We start from the raw sequence: 24,120 nt of genomic DNA on the forward strand, positions 1-24,120 counted from the left end.
ATTTAAGTGACCTCAATATTATGCGTAAACCTAAGTGTGCATTTGTAGGCGATGTCGAAATAGGTCTTTAGCTATACCTTAACTGTCGTCCAATTGGTTTACAAGTCCGGCTGAAGTGACAGGCCATCATAAACTGTACAGCATGACTGATTCGGAGACGGCCCTCAACACTCGCCCAGTCATGTTGAGAGGATCGGTGTCTTTGCAGGTTAGTACTCCGTTATTTTCAATTAAATCTATTGTAAAATGATTTTTTTTAATGTCCTGGCACACTTTTGTCACCAAAATTAGGAAAATTGGGTGTTTTACATTTACTGCAGCTCTTAAACCACATTTTGTGGCAATAACTTTGCCAGTGTGCCAGACAATGTGATGTCGGCGTGGTGAATTATTCATTTGCAGCAAATAAAGCAACAAATACTATTGAAAGCTTACTCTAATTGTATCTAACTTACATTAGTTGGCACCGTAATGGGTAAATGTGCACAAAAAACCTTTTTGTTTTCTCAGATTACACGGAATTGAGCACCCGGGCCAGACTGACACTTTCCGGAGCCTGTCCGAGATGGAACTCGAGCCGAGGAATCATAGGTCCAGGTGTGACAAAAGACTTAAAGCTCATGTCTGATGATGACTTTTTTTAGTCAGGAAGTCAAGATGTTGTTTTTTCAAGCAAGCCTTTTTGTTGGGTCAATGACATTAGAAATGCTGCTTCTACATGGATTTACCTAAAATGTGCCAATTTTTTTTTTACAAGTTTGTTCGAATCCGGTTCAAAACCTGCTTTGATGCACAAATATTGCCATTGATGATTTTTTTCACTTATTAAACCATATGTTACATCAGCTTTGCCTATTAGAATCGAAAGTGATGCCTTGTATGGAGTCTAAGTGCTGCATGTATGATTTAACCAAGTTTGGCTTTTCTACCTTAATTCTTGACGCGAAACGCTGTTACGCATGGTGCTTTCAACGGCAACTTTTATGAATAAATCTGTGCGTCATTGTACCGGAACTTTGTGATCTTTCTCAAAACAGATTACACCTGTGGGAAAAGTGCCTTTAATTCAAATTTGAAGGGGTGGGGTTCTCTTAAAGGTCACATAAGCCCAAACCGGAACTCCTGTTGTTAGGGTTACATGCAGTCAGTTTGATACTTAGCACACATTGTTGAGTGCATGCTGCCTAGGATTTGTAAAATACATTGCAAATAGTTAGTTTTGGTATCAACTTGAAGGTATATTTGTAAGCAATAAGAAAATAAGCCATTTTTGTGCTCTACTTTTTGTGTTGATGGTTCCCGGCTTTGAAAGTAGGTCATACTATTTGAGCCCAAAATGGTTGTCTGCACAGCTGTCGAAACCGGTTTGCCTATTCTAAGGTAAATATTTTGAGTAAGCACACATAGAATTTAATGACATGCATTTTTTCAAAAGATTATGCATTTATCTTTCCAATGATGAATGATGATATAGTGGGTATGCGCTTGATCATGGTAAAAATTGATATCGAACTTAAACTATTTTATATGTAATATAGAAGGAAATTAATTGAGCATGCGTAACCTTGATTCAAAGGTTAACTGACACTAAAAACTTAACTGGATTATTGGTTATACCGGTTACGCACTTTAATCAATTTAAAATACGTACCAAGATTTGTAAAGCGTTTTGTTACGTATTGGGACGATTTTTAATGTGTTTTTTTTTATTTTTTCAATGCGTAAATACGCAGATACGCCTTTTATCTTGAGCTCTGAGCACAATAAAATCAAATGGCTAGCAAACTTGTATAAACTTGTTTCCTTAAGCACAATAACATCAAATGGTTAGCAAACTTATTTTCTTAAGCACAATAAAATCAAATGGTTAGCAAACTTGTTTCCTTAAGCACAATAAAATCATAGCAAACTTGTTAAAACTTGTTTCCTTAAGCACAATAAAATCAAATGGTTAGCAAACTTGTTTCCTTAAGCACAATAAAATCAAATGGTTAGCAAACTTGTTTCCTTAAGCACAATAAAATCAAATGGTTAGCAAACTTGTTTCCTTAAGCACAATAAAATCATAGCAAACTTGTTAAAACTTGTTTCCTTAAGCACAATAAAATCAAATGGTTAGCAAACTTGTTTCCTTAAGCACAATAAAATAAATGGGTAAGCAAACTTGTTTCCTTAAGCACAATAAAATCAAATCTCTTAACTATAGATGAGTCTCATTCTAGACAAACTGGGCTTAATGCATGTGCTTAATGCCATTTCAGATTAGCTCTGCACATGCTTATCAGAGATACAATTTCTGCCTAAACTATATTTCCATTCAGAAGAGACTTCCTTTTAACCATAAATTCCATAAAAGTAAAAAGTGTTGTCCCTAATAAGCTTGTGCTGACTGCACAGGCTTATCTGGGATGACACTTTACGCACCTGCATTAAACCAGGTTTTGCCAGATTGAGGCTCAATTGATACATACGCTGTGCCAGTTCTGTCCTTGCCTTCTGTAAGTGGGGAAGTTTTGATACAAAGTTCTTCATCTCACCAACAGTTTTAGCTGCATGTCTCTCCTACATAACAAATAAACAAGAGATGTGTTTGTCAGAAACACAATGCCCCCTACTGCGCCGCATTGAAATTAAATTTCTATTTATCATTTGGCAGGTATAAAAATCATCTCCCTTTAAAGGTTATTACTTCCCTTGAATTTTGTCCAATCCAACCGGGGGGGGGGGGGGTCTCACAGTCAATTATGACCATGTCAGACATCACTGACAACCAAGGCCAGAGTTGATCATGTATCTATGAACATAAGTCCACAGGTATGTAATGACCACCAAAGAAATTATAATTATATAATTTAAAAAAAAAACTTTGACTTATCAATCATTTGGGTTATAATTAATCAAAATAATAAATCTGTACAGTAACTGTGAAAAGAACTTCAATTCTTGGTAAGGAAATATATAATATGAGATTTATAATTATATAAATTACTTCCCTTGAAAATAATTGTCTGTAACAAATCTCTATTTTTAGTAGCAAATAATTAAAAGCCACAACCATGACTGTAGATTCACCACTCAAAATGTGCAGATTCATGAGATACACATGCATGCCAAATATATAAAGTGGCTATGTTCAATATTGAATAATTTTCTCCCTTTTAAAAGCTTATTACTTCCCTTAAATCTGTATTTTTTACCGTAGACCGTAAAGGATTACCTTGACCTTTTACCACAAGAAACACAATGCCGCCTACTGCGCCACTTTGATTTATTTAACAAAAATATATATGTGGGCAGGTCAGATAACTATGTCCATTTAAAGCTTATTACTTCCCTTGACTTTGTTTTTTCGACCCTAGACCTTGAAGGATGATGTTCACCTTGAAATTTTACCTTTACCACTCAAAATGTGCAGCTCCATGAGATACACATGCATGCCAAATATGAAGGTGCTATCTTCAATATTTAAAAAGTTATGGCCAATGTTTAAGTTTTTCGTACGGACGGACAGACTGACATACTGACTGACGGACAGTTCAACTGCTATATATTGCATATACCGGGGGCATAAAAATGTCAAAACAACAAGGCTTTGAGAGTACTGAATACAATACAGGAGTCATTTTCAGGACAATTAAAACACCTATCAATCAAAAAATGTGCATAACCTTAATATTTCCTTTTATCTGAACACGTGTTATGTTTTGTGATGAAATCTAATGTCCTTTAACTACCAATTTGTTTTTTAAGGCCACGACTTTTATATTTCTTGGTTTACAAAACCGCCGACCCTAATTTTTGGAAAATGGGAAAAAAAATAAAATCGGAAAATCGTCTTTTTTTTTAAATATTTTATTCCCGACCGCACTTCAAAATGAGCGAAATGAGAAAAAAAAACGATCCGGTTTGAGTACGGTTGCGAATAAAATCAAGTAAGTACAATCAACGATTGGTTCACATATATTGCAGAGATCGGGATATTTTTCAATGTGACACATTATGTACCAGTCCTTTTATGGGCACTTCTCAAAATTTATTTCGGGTAAAAATTACAGACAATAAGAAAATCAGCGTCAGTCAAATGTCGACCCCATCAAAATTTATTTCCGTGTCTGTGACGCAACTATATTGTTTAACATGTTAATTAAACAAACCCGATAGTATTTGATAATAAGTATAAATAATCCAATAAAACACTGCCATTATTTACGATATATGTGTTTAGGAATTTTGTAAACACGTCCGCCATAGTTTATAGGAACTGTACAGAAAGTTTGGAAATCGGAACAAATCGGTATATCTCGGAAAATCATTGATAAATGTATTTGTCGTTTCAATGCTTAGGGCCGAGTAATTTCGGCAAATCGGAACTCAACTTGTGTAAAACACTAGCTCAATTAACCTTTAAACTCCGCCTCCGTTCTCTGCAAAAGATTCGAAGGCGGAGCTATGCACGTGCTTTTATTAAATTGGAGGATTGCAATTGACCAGTCGCCAAATTATCGATCGCTCCGCCCACATAGTCACGTGGTTTAGTGATAAGAAAACTCCGACAAGCAGATCGCAATTATAGCGGATTACGTGAGGGAAATTCTATATTTGTAATGATGTATTATGCTCTTTTCTATAATATAAATTATTAAAGCCGCACACTAAACTAAACTGCTTTGTAAAACGTTAATACAATCATAAAAACTTTAGAGAGAAATGGCGTAATCAAAATAAATGAGTTAACGGCAGACTGACTATCAGAAACGTTTCTTATACATATTATATAGGGAGTTGATGATAAATCCGTTGTAAAAATGAGCATTTATTTCATATTGATTTTGAACTTGTATTCAACCGTCTGACAGTGAACACGGTGGCTATTCATATATAATTTTGAAAATATTTTATTAAATGCAAATGACATATCCATATCATGATGGGTTTTTTGTTTATTAAAAATATTTAGATCTTTGTTTTATTGTGTTATTTTTAAAAAGACACCGATTTTTTTTATTTAGATATAAATAAAATTTTGATTGTAACCATAATTTAATACAAGCCTAATTTCGTGGTTTCATTAACAGATAGTCTAATATGCATTTTATTTCATTTTTGTTTAATGCGAACCTGTTACATTTCACTATCAAAAAATGAAGTGTTGGTATTACGGTGCTGTTCACGAACATCGAATTGAATACATTTAGCATATTATGCATTTGCTTATTTATAACAAGATATGGCCCTTATATGTTAATTGCAATTTTCACAGTTCTCCCCGTATCAATATATGTTGTATTAGAAATGTTGTTGTTGTATTATAAGCCGTACATTTTACACTTGAAGTCGCTTTAAGGCTAAGCCGCGTTGAAATCACCTTTTTGTTGTTTTTACTTTAGTTAAAACAATATTTAAGTAAACAATTTATAATGATTGCCCTTGTTTATGCTCCACAGAAAATAAATATATAATTGGAAATCATTTAAGTAATTAAAGTGTACAGTACCTAACAATGCCTTAATGTTCCTTCATTCTGAGATCCACGCAACATACTGTTATTTATTAATCATCGACAATTACGCTGACATTAATAAGCACGTGTGGCAATTATTATGTTGCCCAAACTGCTTAATAATATTGTGCATCAAACGGTATAACACGTTTTATAGAACACACACCTGGTGTGGTTAAACTATTTATTGTGTTTGTTTTCTCATTACTCGTTCATATGTTCAAGAAATAAAGATAAAATAATAACCTTTTATAAAGTATGTATAGCACCTACAATTTTGAATAATGATCGAACAGTAATGATCATGCATTTGATATAAAATCTGTGTAAACTCTTAAAAATTACGTCCATTCCACATGTACAACACGCTTTGTTTGTCGGACAAAATGGCGGCTAGATAAGCGTTGCTGAGGGGTGTGTGAAAAATCGATATCTGATTGGCTGATCGACAAAATGTGGGCGGAGTTGGCGACTGGTCAATTGAGAAACAAACACACGATTGGTTCGGCATGTTGATTGCTAGACAAAGGAAGCCAATTTTTTCGGCGCGAAATTTGTCGCTTTATTGCTTCCGACAGAAAGCGGCTTTCCTTTGATGACGTCAAACTGTCAATTCACACAGACTGCACATTTTCGGAAGACTTTAACTGACTCCTTGTTTACAATTCCAGTAAAAAAAACACTTGCTAACATTAAACTTTGGATTAAATTATCAAAATAAAGCAAAAGCGAAGTTGACAAATATGATTAAATTAATTCGCGTCAGTTCAAATAAGACGTTTTGCGTTGTAAATCAACGAGTTTTCATGACAACAACAACTTTGACAAACATTACCGCGACGACGCATGGATCGATCTACCTCGATTTTTTTTTCATGTACGATCTCATAAGTCGAGTAAGAGCAAACACATACCGGGTAATTTGTGTATGAGTAGTTTATCTTATATAAGATTTATGCAACGGGCATCGCATTGCGTAATGGTGCGCATCCAATTATGGAAATGAAGCGCAGTTTTTCGTTTTAATGGGAGAAGAACGCATGTCATGTAATGGAGTGTTTAAAATTGCCTGATGTTACATAAGGTGCTGTTAGGACTCATTTCATTTGAAGATATAGATGTGTTTCATTGCATAATTTGATTTTTTGTCTCTGTGTTAAGGTTATAAAAGATATGTTGTCTTTGTTCTGATGTTATTAGCATTAACTTTTTTTTCCGTTTTTTTTTTTTTTTTTTTTTTCGACCGCCCGATGGACCATTTTCAAAATAATTTTTGTAAACCAATAAAAAAAAAAAGTCGTGGCCTAATTTTCAGCAGAAATTTTATATATGGTGAAAAATCTTATTTTATGTAATTCTATTTTTTATAAACACCTCACATTTGAAATTAGCAGGAAAAAAGGCCATTCATATTCCACTCATCACTTTTTATATGTGTGACAAATGTTATTATTATTTTATATTAACATGTTATTAAAAATGTGCGGGCATACAGAAAGACACACTGATGGGCGAACTTGGGAAATGATTGACTGACAGACTAAATGTGAATAGATACCCTAAACTGTGTACCAAGGAAATGATTGACTGACAGACTAAATGTGAATAGATACCCTAAACTGTGTACCAAGGAAATGATTGACTGACAGACTAAATGTGAATAGATACCCTAAACTGTGTACCAAGGAAATGATTGACTGACAGACTAAATGTGAATAGATACCCTAAACCATGTACCAAGGAAATGATTGACTGACAGACTAAATGTGAATAGATACCCTAAACTGTGTACCAAGGAAATGATTGACTGACAGACTAAATGTGAATAGATACCCTAAACTGTGTACCAAGGAAATGGTTGACTGACAGACTAAATGTGAATAGATACCCTAAACTGTGTACCAAGGAAATGATTGACTGACAAACTAAATGTGAATAGATACCCTAAACTGTGTACCGAGGAAATGATTGACTGACTGACTAAATGTGAATAGATACCCTAAACTGTGTACCAAGGAAATGATTGACTGACAGACTAAATGTGAATAGATACCCTAAACTGTGTACCAAGGAAATGATTGACTGACAGACTACATGTGAATAGATACCCTAAACTGTGTACCAAGGAAATGATTGACTGACAGACTAAATGTGAATAGATACCCTAAACTGTGTACCAAGGAAATGATTGAATGACAGACTAAATGTGAATAGATACCCTAAACTGTGTACCAAGCAAATGATTGACTGACAGACTAAATGTGAATAGATACCCTAAACTGTGTACCAAGGAAATGATTGACTGACAGACTAAATGTGAATAGAAACCCTAATCTGTGTACCATGGAAATGATTGACTGACAGACTAAATGTGAATAGATATTCTAAACTGTGTACCAAGGCTCATGATAATATCTTAGCTGTTGAGTATTACAATATTACAGCTGTATTTTTAATAAGTTTTGTTACATTGTATGTTAGTTTTGTACTATTTTTAGTTACAGACACCTGACCTTTAACTGCTGGTAAAAAAAAGATCTCTTATATTTACCTCTGCGTCTTTATAAGTATACACAGTGTATTTTTTCAAAGAATCTTTGATACTTAAGGAAAAATTAATTTCAGAATCCAGTCATATGTTATGTTCTACTCATTTCAGTTTTGAGGACGAACAGTAAGACAGAAAGTCTATCAAAGGATGAACAAACAAAAAACCTCAAGCTGCATGTGTATATAGTTTTAAGAACTCTATAATGTTCTTTTAAATTGTTACAATTGAAAGTTTTATCTTTTGTAAGTAACAGCAACCTGACCTTTGATTGCTGGTGAAAATGGGTAGAAAATAATCCTGACATTGCTCTTCATAATAGGCGTATACCAAGTTCCATACAAGAATCTTCAGTATTTTGATGACAAATTGCGGGACCTTTTTATGAGGACACACAGCAGATGAACATCCTCACAAGTGGATACTTAAGTGACTTGTTCAATATTCAAACTTGTACTATCCCTAATGCAACTGTAGCAGACTAACAGACTATTTTAGTGGTGAGGGCAGTGGCGCATCAGAAAGATTTACTATATATAAAGGACTTTATACCAATTCAGAATGCCAGTGATATACACCAGTAATATTCAGCATTCCTTCAATGTTATTGTAACAATCTAGATTGCCAGTCATTCAGGATTCCTTTCACAAAAGTTTCATTGGAACGATCCTTACCATACCAAAAAATGAAGGAAAGGTGGATGATGAGTCAATAAAAGTACATATTGTATTTCAGCTGCAATCTGGGAAAACCAGGCTTAATTCATGTTCATAAAGTACCGTCTCAGATTAGTCTGTGTAGTCCTCACAGGCTAATCTGGAAAATACTTTCTGCTTTCGCAGGCTGCACAGGCTAATCTTGGATGAAATTGAAACAAATGCTTTAAGCCTGGTTTTCCTAGAGCGGGTCCCATTTGTTTTCAATCTACTTAAGAACCTACATCAAACTGTGATGTGATCAGTTTTGCCTTCTTGCTGACCACTGATGGGACGGCACTAAAGTTTCGGTCCCGCAATTCTGCAAACAGCTCGTCTCCAGAGTTAAGCACCACGTTCTTGAACTCCATGTCAGACGTGCTCGGGTCGTTCTTGTTGATAAACTTCTCTGGGGGCAGACGCACTGATGCTGAAATAATACACAGGATAGTCTTGGAGATAGAGATCTGGTTAACAATATTTCAAGGGCTCAGCATGAAATGATTATTTAATAATTGAAACAAGAGATGTGTTTGTCAGAAACACAATGCCCCCTACTGCGCCGCATTGAAATAAAATTTATATCTATCATTTGGCAGGTATAGAAATCATCGCCCTTTAAAGTTTATTACTTCCCTTGAATTTTGTCCAATCCAACCAGGGGGTGGGGGTGGGGAGGGTCTCACAGTCAATTATGACCATGTCATACATCACTGACAACCAAGGCCTGTGGTTTAAAAGAGATCATGGCCAGAGTCGATCATGTATATATGGACATAAGTCCACAGGTATGTAATGAACATCAAAGAAATTATAATTATATCATTTAAAAAAAAACTTTGAGAAATCAATCATTTGGATTATAAATAATCAAAATAATAAATCTGTACAGTAACTGTGAAAAGAGCTTCAATTCTTGGTAAGGAAATATATAATATGAGATTTATAATTATATAAATTACTTCCCTTGAAAATAATTGTCTGTAACAAATCTCTATTTTTAGTAGCAAATAATTAAAAGCCACTACCGTGACTGTAGATTCACCACTCAAAATGTGCAGCTCCATGAGATACACATGCATGCCAAATATATAAAGTGGCTATGCTCAATATTGAATAATTTTCTCCCTTTTTAAATCTTATTACTTCCCTTAAATCTGTATTTTTTACCATAGACAGTAAAGGATGACCTAGACCTTTTACCACAATGTGTTTGTCAGAAACACAATGCCGCCTACTGGGCCGCTTTGATCTATTTAACAAAATATATACCTGGGCAGGTCAGATAACTATGTCCATTTAAAGCTTATTACTTCCCTTGACTTTGTTTTTCGACACTAGACCTTGAAGGATGATGTTCACCTTGAAATTTTACCACTCAAAATGTGCAGCTCCATGAGATACACATGCATGCCAAATATCAAGCTGCTATCTTCAATATTTAAAAAATTATGGCCAATGTTAAAGTTTTTTTCGTACGGACAGACAGACATACTGACTGACGGACAGTTCAACTGCTATATGCCACCCTACCGGGGGCATAAAAAAAGATCAGATTCAAAATAAACATTTTGAATTGACTAAATTAACCCATTGCAATGAACTCTCAAAAATATGTCCAGATGTTTTTCAACAGATTTAAGTACACTAAATTATCGTAGCACACATTCAAAACTAAATGAGGTCCTTTTCTTATGAAATCAATAAATAAATCAAACAAACAAATGTAGAAATAAGCAATTGTGCCTTTCAAATGTTTAACGTATATTAATAAATATCATGCCTATTGTTGCTTATGTGATATATCTCATCAATGTCTAGGAATATTTATCAATTTACATAGTACCCCAGAGTCCACAAATGTTTATAAATAAACATTGTGCCATAGATTCCAAAATCAATAAACATCTTGCCCCAAAGTGTTTATCAATGAATATTGTGTCCCCGAGTCCACAAATGTTCATCACAAAACACTGTGCCTCAGAGTCTACAAATGTTAATCAATGAGCATTATTACCTGATGTCTAATATAAATGATAATTAATTATTTTTTGCTATTTGCTCTTAGAAAAAGAAATTTGCAATGTTTTAAACTGTTACTGGTGAATATCTAACTGTTGACCGGTCAACAGTTTGAACTGTTGCCTGCTGGAATAATGACGTCATTTCGTCGAAAAAAATGACGTCATTTTACAGTTAAACAGTCAAAATTATTTATTTTATCGATTTCTGTTGTGTGTAAATTAAAGTTTAGTTTGCTGTTATTTCTATGTTGGAAATTTTATCAGGTAATAAAACACTTATTTCGTGGATGCTTGGTGAACAGTCAAAACTGTTGTCCCTCGGTATCAGGGCTGACATTTGGAACTGTTGCCCTCGGCCTGTCAGCCTCGATCAACAGTACCAAAGTCATCCCTGATACCTTGGGAAACAGTTTTGACTGTTCACCGCGCATCCATGAAATAAGTGTATATTGTGCATCAGTTTCCACAATTTTCACAAATGTTTATCAAGGAACATTGTGCAGAGAGCCGACAAATGTTTATCACTAAACATCGTGCCCCAGAGTCCACAAATGTTCATCACTAAACATCATGCCCAAGAGTTCACAAATTTTTATCAATGAACATAATGCCCTAGAGTCCACAAATGATTACCAATTAACATCATTCCCCAGAATCTACAAATGTTTATAAATAAACATTGTGCCATAGAATACACAAATGTTTACCAATGAACATCGTTCCCCAGAGTCCACAAATGTTTATCAATTAACATCGTGCCCCAGAGTCCACAAATGTTTATCACTAAACATCAGGCCCAGAGTCAACAAATGTTTATCCACGCACATCCTGGCCCAGAGTCCACAAATGTTTATCAATGGACATTGTGCCTCAGAGTCTACAAATGTTAAACAACATTGAGCACCAGAGCTCACAAATTTTAATGAATGAACAGCAGACCCATACCAACAGTCCACAAATGTTTCTCAATGCACATCATGCCACAGAGTCTACATGTTAATCAATGAACATCATGCCACAGAGTCTACATGTTTATCAATGAACATTATGCCACAGAGTCCACACATGTTTATCAATCAACATCATGCCACAGAGTCCACACATGTTTATCAATGAACATCATGCCACAGAGTCCACACATGTTTATCAATGAACATCATGCCACAGAGTCCACACATGTTTATCAATCAACATCATGCCACAGAGTCCACACATGTTTATTAATCAATATCATGCCACAGAGTCCACACATGTTTATCAATCAACATCATTCCACAGAGTCCACACATGTTTATCAATCCACATCATGCCAAGGAGTCTACACATGTTTGTAAACGAATATCATGCCACCGACTCCACACATGTTTATCAATGAACATCATGTTCCAAATTCAGCACGTGTTTACCAATGAATATCATGTCCAAGATTCAGCACATGTTTATCAATGAACATCCGTGTCCCAGAGTCCAAAAATATTTATCAATACAATGTTAATAAATGCCCCATGACGTACTGTTGCTGATGCCATATATCTCATCAATGAGTCCCTCGTATGTAAGCTGGGTGAGGAGGGGGGTGAGAAGGTCGACGGTGCGGTCAATGATGAACAGGTTGTCTATCTGTGGGGTGATCTGAGGCTCAAGACCATCCAGCTCTCGACGTATACGCAACATCATCTCCTTCACATGCTGGCAATGGGACAGATATAGAAAACATGGCAATCTGCCTCACTATGTAACTCAGCTGAGACTTATATGTGCCTCACTCTGGGGAAAAAGGGGCTTATTGCATGCGCAGAAATTGTCAGCCCAGATAAGTCTTTCCACCTAAACCGGATTTTCGCTAAAAATAAACTTTTTAAATGAAAAATAATATTTAAGCCGTAAGTCTTACACCTGATTAGCCTGTGCAAAATTCACAGTATATTCTGGGATGACATTTTAAACAACAGCATTTAGCTCAGTTTTCCCCCAAAACAATGCTCCCATGTTTTAAGGAAATAAATCCATACCTCACAATGGGATAAGGTAGGAACTTACAGCAAAGGGCACATCTTTGACCGTTAGTACAATCATACTGATTTTGATCACATGTATTATAGCTAAATCTCTTGACTTTTTAATAAATGTCAAACACGAACTGTCCCAAGAAAGCAGCTTGACTTTTTTTATGCTATGTACATTTTGTGTCAGTAACTGGATATAATGACTGTCGAGATATATTTGAAGGTAAATCTCAGAAAAGTTACTGAGTTGTGTCCCAAATGAAAACTAACAATTTAGATTACAGCTAAAAAATGAACATGCCACACAATTGTCCTTGTTTACCAATTTATTTCCTTTCATTTTAATCAATTTTATTTAACTATGCAATCCAAACCAAATATAAGCTACCTATACACAACTTTCAACCCAATTAGTGACTGTGACCTAAATCTTGACCTGACTGGCTCTTCTGAGCAATCCTAAGAGAATTCTGTAGATATGCTCACACAAACAAAATTCATAAAAATACCTCACAACAAAGTAAAGTCATTTATTGGAAGCACTCCTAAATTTGGTAACAGTGACCTGACTGGCCATAAATACAAACCCACACTGGATCGGAAATTAAGCTACATAAAAAATAATCAATACATCTCCATCCTACCTGTAGTTTCTGAAGGAACACTCACTATATATTTTAAGCATCGATGACCTTGACCAAACTGATCGCAAACGCTGATTCTTCTAGAAGACTTGCAATTGATTAGCAAACACAAACCTAAACCTAAATTAAACAAAGTACAAATTGCAGATCAGAGTAATTGCCCTCGGTCAGTGACTATAATTATATAATTACCAATAAGACATAAATTTCTATTCAATTGAATATCTGTTGTAGATATAGTGATATAGTCTTGCCTGCAAAACCTTAACCTGGTTGTTAAACTATGTAAGGGGGCATTATCCTGCTGAAAGGATCATAATAGTTTTAGGTCTTAAATAATTTCTGATTATTAACACCCTTAACATGAATATGTAAAGATTTATTTCAATATCTTTATCAGATATAGAGATGTGAAGATATTGCACACAAACTGTTACTTTAATTTTGTAAGTAAAGAGGGCATAAATCAGCTACATTGGTGGTCAAAGTTATGGAAATAGGTCAATGACCTCACAAAAAGACCATGAACACGTGTGTGAAGTTTAAATTGAGCACCTGTAGAAGTGATACAGAGATTTTAAACATTTACTTAAATAGAGCATTATACAGACATTGACTATTAATGCAATGTTGACAAATGGCCGAGTCAAATAACTATGTTTTCAATGCTAAACAACACACTAGTTAGTGTTTTAAGATATGCATGTAAAAAATCTATTAAACATAGGATATTTGTTGGATTCGGTGGATTATCGATTTTAATTCACGAGTGGTCCTAGTAAATAATATTTTCACGAGTGGCGCAGCCGAAAGTATATATAATATATATTTTCTATGATCACGACTTTGCAAGCGCAAGGCTTAAATAAATTCAGTCGTGCTCTAAGAAAACTGGGCTTAATGCATGTATGTAAAGTGTCATCCCAGATCAGCCTGTGCAGTCCAAACAGGCTAATAAGGGACGACACTTTCAACTTTTATGACATTTTTCATTTAAATGAAGTCTCATTTTAGCAAAAATCATATTTAGGCGGAAAGTGTCGTCCCTGATTAGCCTGTGTGGTCTGCACAGTCTTATCTGGGACGACACTTTACGCACATGCATTATGCCCAGTTTTCTCAGAACGCACATAAATTCAACACTCCTCACCTTAGCACACTCCCCCTTGCCATAGATGTTAGGTATGATGCCATACAGGGTCTGCAGGGTTACCAGAGACTGGGCCGCATGGAACATGGACGTCATGTCATTCTCCAGGTAACACTCCTGATACACAAAACATACACCTACAGTATAAATAGTCTTACAATGATATAAAATATGGTTATTTACACTATAAAATACATGCTTCTGGATAGAAACTTCCTTTTTTACAGAGTAAATCTATTTGAGCATCACCAGGATTAATGCATGCATATAGTGGAAATTCAGATTAGCCTGTGCAGTCAAAACAGGCTAATCAGGGATGACACTGCTTTTATGGAATGTTTCATTTGAAGGATGTCTCTCCTAAAAAAATCCAGTTTATGCAAAAAGTGTTGTCCCTGATTAGCCTGTGTGGACTGCACAGGCTTATCTGAAACAACACATTTTCTCCAGAGCCTTAAGTCATGTTTTCCCAAAACAAGGGTTAAGATTTGATACTTTGTGCATTTGAAATATTTTCTGAATCCTTTAAGCCATGTATGTAGGCAACCTACACACAAGTTTTACGCAATGTCCCAATCAAAACTCAAGTTATTATACAAACACCTTACTTCTATTTTTACTATACTAACCTTGGTCTTGCTTGGCTCAAAACATAATCTTGAGCTAGGCCTACATGCAAGCTGGCAAAATCCATAATTTCATCAAGATTGATAAAGGCAAGCTTAAGTTATTGACTGACCGACTGTCCGTTTGTTGAAAATCTGGTTCAAAGCCCTGCTTTTAAGCTGTGTACAGAATTTTTTTAATAAATTAATCCCTGAATGTTTAGTTGTACTTTCACCATAATCACATATGGAATACATGAAACTTTATGTGTCCATTTGGACCTTGATCTTTAAGCAAGTCATATGCTTGTAACACATGACACATCATCATGAAAACAATGTGGAGTACGGATTCTTACTTTGAATGAGTCCTCCATCTCCATGGAGAGCAGGTCATTGTCAAACGGTATCAGGTTGAGACTGAACTCCTCAATGTTGGTCAGGGAGCCATGCACACCTGCCTCCTTGAGCCGCCGTTCACACAGCAAGCTCTTTCGGGGAACAAAGATAATGTGGTACTCCTTTCTGAAGCCACCTCTCTGGTCTTCCCTGAAAGTCGGGAGGTGTCTCATAATTTAAAATCAGTTATTGTCTAGTTCTTAAATGAACAAAATAATCAATCTGAGCATGATTGCTTTAATTATTTTTATTTTGCAGAACAAATCTCATCTGAAATGCTAATCAAATTGCACCTATTATTAGATTCTGAGGACTGAACACACAAACAAGAAATCTACTTCAAGAGAAATATAATACATTCAAACACCATTAATTCAAAGTCATGGTCATATCTAAGCGTATTTTAAGGTCCCCAGTTTTTCTTTATTTATTTATTTAGAAATTTGATGTTTGTTTCATATTCTGAACTCTCACTTTTTCAAACCAATGAAACAATCACGATATCGAGTTTGTATTCTAATTTATCAATTATTAATCAAAAGTATCAATCTTTAAGTATTATTATTTTTTTTTTTCCTATCAAGTGTTTGTGAATTTTTTTAAGGTTTTGGAAAAAAACATGATCACAACAGTTCAGTGCGTAACAGTCTGGTAACTACTGAAAGCTTTGTTCAGTGATACATGTCAGGGACCTACTAAAGCTATGTTCAGTAGATACAAGTCAGGTATCTAATGAAAGCTATGTTCACCGAAACAAGTCAGGCACCTACTGATACTAGCTATGTTCAGCGATACAAGTCAAGGACCTACTGAAAGCTATGTTCAGTGGATACAAGTTAGGGACCTAATAAAGCTATGTTCAGTGAATAAAGTAAGGGACCTACTAAAGCTATGTTCAGTGAAACAGGTAAGGGACCTACTGAAAGCTATGTTCAGTGATACAAGTTAGGGACCTACTAAAGCTATGTTCAGTGGATACAAGTTAGGGACCTACTAAAGCTATGTTCAGTGGATACAAGGCAGGGACCTACTGAAAGCTATGGTCAGTGGATACAAGTCAGGTACCTACTGATAGCTTAGTTCAGTGAAACAGGTAAGGGACCTACTGAAAGCTATGTTCAGTGATACAAGTTTGGGACCTACTGAAAGCTATGGTCAGTGATACAAGTCAGGTACCTACTGACAGCTAAGTTCAGCGAAACAAGTCAGGGACCTACTGAAAGCTATTATCAGTGGATACAAGTAAAGGACCTACTGAAAGCTATTATCAGTCGATACAAGTAAAGGACCTACTGAAAGCTATGTTCAGTGATACAAATGAGGAACCTACTTGAGGAGACTGCTGGCTATGAGATCCATGAGCTCCAGTCTAGGTCGTGTGATGTAGATGATGTTCTGGACTGAGCTTGGGTTGAGAATCTCATTCTCTTTTGGTAGTGACATCACCTTCTCAACATCTCGCTCCTGAAAACACACGTCTCGGTATTGAAGCTAATAATATATATATCTGGCTTGCTGGGGCTTGTGAAATGATAATCATCAGTTTATTACTGTTTTCACATAAAGGTTCTGTCAAGTGAAATAAATAATGTGAACTGCAACACATTGTCCGATAGTAAATAGGTGATGCACCTTAAATGCAGAGTATATATGATGTTCATATGAAAATAAAAAATGTTATAAAATTAATGCACAGAAAGAGGAAAAAATGAAAAGTGCTGACCATTAGATAAGTATGGTGACCAGCAGCTGCATCAAAGAAGAGTTATTTTGTATCGTTAAACAAAACATTTATGCAATAACACCTCTGCACAGAAACTGAATACTACTTATGCTATTTTCATATGATTAGTAGCATACTTAGACAACATGTAACAACATTATTCAATTCACATGTCTTTTTAATGAAAATAAAGAATATACCTTTAGAAGTGAATATTCCACAATCAGGCCAAAAGGTCTGGTAAGTGCCTCATCCCAAACTAATGCCTAAAATACACACAGCATGAAGGATTAGAGTGCAAAGATGTAACTTGTAACAAGAAATCAAAATAAAACTTGTAAATACTCAATCTATTCACTGTAGACTTTTCAAGTCATGTTCAAACTTTCAAAGAGCCAGAAAACTGAGAAGTAAATCTAAAATTAAAACCAAAAACAAACTATATGTATATGAATCTTCAAATACAATGAAAACTTTATATATATTTTTTACCACTATGTTATGGCACTTATTTTGTTAAGCGCTTTGAGTTGAAACAAACGAACTGTCCGAATACACAAAGTACCAGTTGTCCGGGCACATCTCCAGGACAAAATACTTATCTTGTTAAAAAATAGTAAAATGTGTCATGTAAAATTACTTTCTGCACGTGAAAAATCAAATTGTAACATGCAATTGACTTTAACATGTAATTATCATGCTGTTTACCAAAAAAATATTCTTTGAACAAAATGCTCAAGAATAACCCCTCCCACTGGCCACTATATTAACCATGACTTCCTTATTCGAAAATGTGATGTGTCCCTTTAAATAAATATCATACACGTATTTCATTATTACTTTTGTTCCATTGCATTTGTCTAGGATTTCTAACAACTCTCTGCGATAAAAATCACGTAGAGAACCCAAATTTATCTTTCCACTTCGCAAATGTTCTCCACCGGAAGCGGCCATTTTTATTAAACTTAGGGAACGTCTCCAAATCTTTACGATCTGTCAAAAAAAGGCGCGTACCAATACATTAAACCTGTCGTCTGCACGTTGTATTATGAGCAATTATTCAAATGGTACAATAAACACAACTAACGACCAAAAAATTTATAACAAATGATAAATGATGATGAATTCGTTGCATAATCTTTTTTCAGGATAGAGTCAAACATTCTTTCAGGATAAAGTCAAACATTTAATTATAGTTTTACATTATTAAATTATTTTATATTAAAGAAATCAAACATTTGTATACTGTAGGGCAATTAGATATACGTGTGGTTTGTCAACACGCAATTTTTAATGACTAAAATTCAAGAATTTGCGAAGCACTAAACTTTTCCCCAATATAGCTAATATATGTTCGCTCTCGATGCCCGAGCATACCACACTTTGAGAACATGTAAATGTGACAAGCAATATCGAATTTGAGAAACTCCCTGAACGCCTCTTGAAAGCGAATCGTATGCTTTCTAACGTAGATTTCCTTCAGAAATAAGTGCAATATTAAGTAGAATATAAAAATTTAATCTCCAACAATTATTATGATTAAAGCATTGGTACTTAGATAAACTTGATTAGTGTTTTCTGAGTACTTCTTTTTTGCTCATTATTTAAGCAGCCGTTCTCCGGTCCTTTATTGGTTCGCTATCGCAGTCGATGATTGAAAATAATGGAGCGCAGAGGACGGGATGCGGTTTAGCATCTGGATATTTTAAATAAGGAGTAAAATGTCTGCGACACTTCTTTCCAGGCGATCTGTGTCCCTTTCGGACCAAATGGAGGCGAGGCAGTCGCTTTTGAGGGCTGTGAAGAAAGAGGTATAGTGTATTAGTGATATCTTAATTTTTAATTGTAGTTTTATTGGAAATTATAAAGCCACAAGTGCCAGATGTATCCAACACGCTAGCTGTAAATTTATATCGATCTGTCATCAACATAAAGAATTCATGGCACTATTTATGGCTGTGGTAACTTGAGATGTGCATGTGGTTGACCAAAAACATCTGGCCATATATAGTTTCTTCAAAACCTAGTTAAACTTAAAGGGGCCTTTTCACAGAATTTGGCATGTATTGAAGTTTTGTCATTAAATGCTTTATATTGGTAAACGTAAACATTTGATCTAAAAAGTTCCAGTAAAAAACAAGAATAACATTAAAAAAAGATAATAAAGTAACCCTCAACAGGGCTCGAACCACTGACCACTGGTGTCCTGGAGTAAAAGTCCACCACTAAGACCACTCGGCGATCTTCTTCTTCTTCTGATACAGCACTCCTTCTAAATTTATAGAAAATTTTGTGCCAGCGCCTATTCAAGTTTAGGCCTAACTATTGCTTTGTAAGCATGATCTTTAACTTTTGATGAGCTAACCTTTAGGTTGGGACGAAGAAATCCTAGTGCCTGGTTTGCATTTTTAGTGATTGAGTATATGGTTATCCCATGAAATGTTACTTTTGAGTGTGAGACCTTATATTTGGCATAATTTACTTTTTCAAGGATGTGATCATGTAAATTATATGAGAGGAATATGGGGTTTCTTTTTTGATTTATGCTGAGAATGTTGCATTTTTCGGAGTGGAATTTCATCAACCAGTCCTGTTCCGATCGTCCAGAAGCGTCAATATCAAGTGCTTATACATTGAGAGATGTATTTTATACTTAATATAAGCAATCCTTGTAGTTTCACAAATTATAATGACAACAACACTGCTACAGAACTCTCCAAATTATTCAATTGTTTCGTTTTGCAAAGCTGTATTATTTTCAGGTTTTTAAATCGTCAAAAGATGCGTAATTTAATAATGGCTATTTTAGAGCATGGTTAATGTTCAGTATTACTGTTTCTTCTCAAATATCATCACTAAAACGAAAATTTGCAAATAATGCTCGAAAGAGCAGTTGGCAGTAAACAGAGATAGAATCTGAAACAACTTTTTTTAATTTTGTCAATTTACCAAAACGTGAAAAGGCCCCTTTAAGCACTGGGGAAGAATGTAGTTGCAATATTATCCAAATCCCAGCTATTGGCACTGCGGGTCGCTGGAGTGGGAGCTGTACGTATGTACACATAAAAGCTCAGAGCATTACAAAAGAACTAGGGAAAAAGGCTTTATTATTGGGGAAACGGTTCTTTATTCCCAGTTAAAGGGAAATAAGTAGATTTCATTAATTGTCTTGCCCTAAGTGATGCTGACAAACAAAAAGCATGAGCACAGATTAATTCACAGTGAGATGTCAAGGGTAACGTGAAATATATTTACGGTATATATTTTTTTAATTTTCTCTTTTTTCAATAATTAAAATAAACACTTACTGACTTAGAAGCCCAATTAAATTTTAAACAGAAAGGAAAGTAACAGGCCTTTTCCGCTCCATTGTGGGAAAACAACACACAGGAATTTTGGGAATTTTGTGTCGTGAAAAAAAACATTTTGGAAAAAAAAATTATTCGCAAAACTGGCTCAATTGGGAAAATTTCTTGCATGTTAATAGTGTTTCTTATATTTCAAAGAAGCCATTAACTGGTAAATAACGATTATTTTGATTACAAAGTATTAAAATTTTACAAAATATTATGAACATATGTGATAAGTGCAGGTTTTTTTATCTGATTTTGGGGAAAGGGCCTGGCCTTTTTTGAGGGGAAAAAAAGGAAAGTCTTAAATAATCAATTTAACATATTTTACAGTTTTTAAAACAAATTCAAGGCAACAGATTCTACACTGGATCAGGTTAACTTATATATTTAAAGGTGTTTTTTTTTTGGAATCAGGATTTTTTTTTCAATTGGGAAAAAACAACCAGATTTGCATTAGGAATAGGCCCCGTGGCATAGGGCAGAAAAGGCCTGAGTAATAAACTTGATAACATGTGTACACATTATTTAAAAGGTCTTTATGAAAGTTTAAGGTTTATACATACCAATACATATGGTTCTATATTTTTATGAGACACTATATGTGTTGACATAGGTATTTGTAAATGTTTTGCATTGATGTGTAAAACATCCAAATATTACAGCAAATCATTGATAATGGCGTATCCCAACTTTTTTAGTTCACATCATCAGTTTGATCCCAGATTGAGCTGCTCGAGACCGCGAAAGAGAAAATGCTTGAATAGTTATTATTTTAGGTTTTAGTAGTGTAATACAACATTTGGATTTTCTGTTGTCTCTTTGCCAATTTCCTACAGCCATGGTATTCTGCCATTAAAGTTTACAAACAATTTACAAAACAATTACAAATTGAACTAATAACTCTCCAGTGCTCCAGCTAGGCCTAAATCGAAGGGCGCCGCGCCCTGCCCTCCCGAACCTCCGCCCTGCCCCCCCCCGAACCTCCGCCCTGCCCCCCCCCCCCTCCCCCCCCCCCCAAAAAAAAAAAAAAAAAAATAATTTTTTTTTTACATATGATTATTCATAAATCTCTTATTACAATGTAATTACTTTAATCCTCATTGTAGACATTATACTAAATGGTTTAATAATAATGGGAATAATACAATTATTTATAACATATAAATTCACATGCAATAGGAAGCATTCCAGAAACACCCGCGCGCTCGTACGTGCCCTTTTCACAAAATACTGCGCGTCGAAAGTGCCCTTTTGACAAAATACTGCGCGTCGAAAGTGCCCTTTTGACAAAAAAGCCCCCCTGCCCTTTTCAAATCCTAGCTGGAGCACTGACTCTCATTCATCCTCTTTTTTCAACTTTATTAAAATCAAAATTTAATTAACAAATGTCACTCATAAGAACAATATTATTGATAAAACAAAACTTATTTTGCATATAAATACAAAAAAGCATTACATATGCATTTATGGTAGGAAATGAGGTGTAACACATGGAATAAAGAAAATATAAGCACACACATGATGTTATCTCTCCTGAGAAAATCAGACAAAATACCAATCTCTAGTCATACATTAGTAACAGAAAAGTAACAAAAAAGGCAGAAAAAAAGACATTGATCATAACAATTTGGTATGTATATATATTTAAGTCCTTGGATCAAAAAATAGAAAAATATTATAGTTTCAATGCATATTGTAAGTTCCAGCTTCCCTTGCAAGGATACCCAGGTTTGCAAGGATACCCAGGTTTGCAAGGATACCCAGGTTTGCAAGGATACCCAGGTTTGCAAAAATAAATATGCCGTAACCATGAGGCCTTTAAGACTTGTAGATATTGCATAAACATGAAACATGTTGGATTTATAGACAACTATTATAAACAGCTTACAAGTATTGTAACCCAGCCTGAAAAATCCCCAACCACAATGGGGATTGAACCCCGGGGACCTACCTCCTGGTTCCAAATCAGGCAGACACTCTTCTGCATTGCTGAAAAAGCTAGCTCATATAGCAAGGCAGTATAAGTTCTCCTTATCACGAACCCTGCTTCACTCACCCCCTCCAATTGAGAAATTCTTTCACGAATTTCCCCATGCCACGACATCTGAGGGATGTCTTATGCACATGGTGGTCTCTAACGCTGGGGGCCAATGTAACCCAGCCAGAAATATCCCCAACCACAATAGGTATTGAACCCGTGACCTTCTGGTTCCAAATCAGGCAAACATGCTACTGCGTCGCTATAAAAGCTAGCTCGTAGTCATATAGCAAGGCAGTATAAGTTCTCCTGATACGGAACCCAGCTACACACAATAACACGTACAAAATTATTTGTGAGAAAAAGCAATGTGGACCAAAATAGGTAATTTTCCTCAGTTCATTTTGCTCACTGAAGCATTGATGGTCATATATACATACATTCCATGTACATGTAGAATAGTTCAGTTCTCAAAATCTATCTTCAAATATGTGAAAATGCTGGATAATTCATTATCAACTGGTATGGTAAAAAACAATATGTTCACATGGTACCTACACAGATGAGGAAGTGATAACTCACCTTAAAACACTGTATTATGTGAATTGGGAATAAGACATCAAACTGGGAATGGACATCATTTTGGTGATTTTCTCTAACAAAACTATTCATTTCATGATCTACAATTATTTTTCTAATATATTATCTATAATTTAAGCTTAATAAGCAATTTTCCATGACTTTTTCATTAACATTGATTGTATTTTTATCATTTAAAGTGTATTTTAAAACCGTGTCCATTCGCGGCATGGACACAGTTTCATTTCATGAGGATTTTTGGTTAAATTAATAAAAAATCCAGTTTTTAAGTAAAATCAATTTAAATGATATTATTATATATGCAAGTATCTGTTTTAATTATAAATTGACAAAGAAGATAAATACAACATATAAAACTGCATATTATGCACTTTTGGAAAAAACACAATTTATTCCCAAATTGATGTCTTATTCCCAATTCACATAATACAGTGTTTAAAACTTTGACTTAAAATTGTGTTTTCTATAATGTAGAAGACAGGAAAATTTTGACTTGTGAAATAAATGGTATTGTTCACAGATGTTGAATTAAAAAAATGCTATTTAATGTATTTATTACCAACGCTAAAATATATAACATGGTCTAAAATAATTATTATTACACGTATATATAGCAAAAATAACTATGTTTTAAAAACTTTGCTTGTTGCGGTAATCTTACCTGGGACCGTTCAATGCAAAAAAGGTATATATAACCTCTACAGCATAGACGCATTCAATAACCGTAGATGTATATTAGAGCGGCTATCTTGTTGATTTAAATCGAATATATTTAATTCAGGTGTTGATCACAGGTATCCTTAATTTTTTAGCTACTTCCATGATTTTGTTGTGTAATGTTTTTGATCTGCAAAATTAAGTCAAGGCAGATGGTGTTTCAGTGTGGCTACGACA

The 24,120-nt window shown here is 34.9% G+C and overlaps 2 protein-coding genes across 3 annotated transcripts in view; one reads left to right on the forward strand and one right to left on the reverse strand.

Moving 5' to 3' along the window:
• LOC127840151 (vacuolar protein sorting-associated protein 33A-like) overlaps positions 1-18,273 on the reverse strand; it is a 33,578-nt gene extending 15,305 nt beyond the window's left edge. For both annotated transcript variants that reach the window (XM_052368645.1, XM_052368636.1), the window contains exons 1-8: positions 18,136-18,273; positions 17,496-17,561; positions 16,903-17,036; positions 15,533-15,722; positions 14,569-14,685; positions 12,283-12,457; positions 8,990-9,174; positions 2,472-2,562 (exon numbers count right to left, since the gene is read on the reverse strand). In XM_052368645.1, the coding sequence (XP_052224605.1) occupies positions 2,472-2,562; positions 8,990-9,174; positions 12,283-12,457; positions 14,569-14,685; positions 15,533-15,722; positions 16,903-17,036; positions 17,496-17,561; positions 18,136-18,249 (1,072 nt within the window). In that variant the 5' untranslated portion in view covers positions 18,250-18,273. The remainder of the gene's footprint in view (positions 1-2,471; positions 2,563-8,989; positions 9,175-12,282; positions 12,458-14,568; positions 14,686-15,532; positions 15,723-16,902; positions 17,037-17,495; positions 17,562-18,135) is intronic.
• Positions 18,274-18,927: 654 nt separating this feature from the next.
• Positions 18,928-24,120, forward strand: part of LOC127840180 (small G protein signaling modulator 1-like) — a 94,407-nt gene continuing 89,214 nt past the window's right edge. Inside the window, exon 1 of the mRNA XM_052368679.1 lies at positions 18,928-19,106. Within this exon, the coding sequence (XP_052224639.1) occupies positions 19,017-19,106 (90 nt within the window). The 5' untranslated portion in view covers positions 18,928-19,016. The remainder of the gene's footprint in view (positions 19,107-24,120) is intronic.

Source organism: Dreissena polymorpha, chromosome 1 (assembly GCF_020536995.1).
Source record: "Dreissena polymorpha isolate Duluth1 chromosome 1, UMN_Dpol_1.0, whole genome shotgun sequence".
Taxonomy (NCBI): Eukaryota; Metazoa; Mollusca; class Bivalvia; order Myida; family Dreissenidae; genus Dreissena; species Dreissena polymorpha.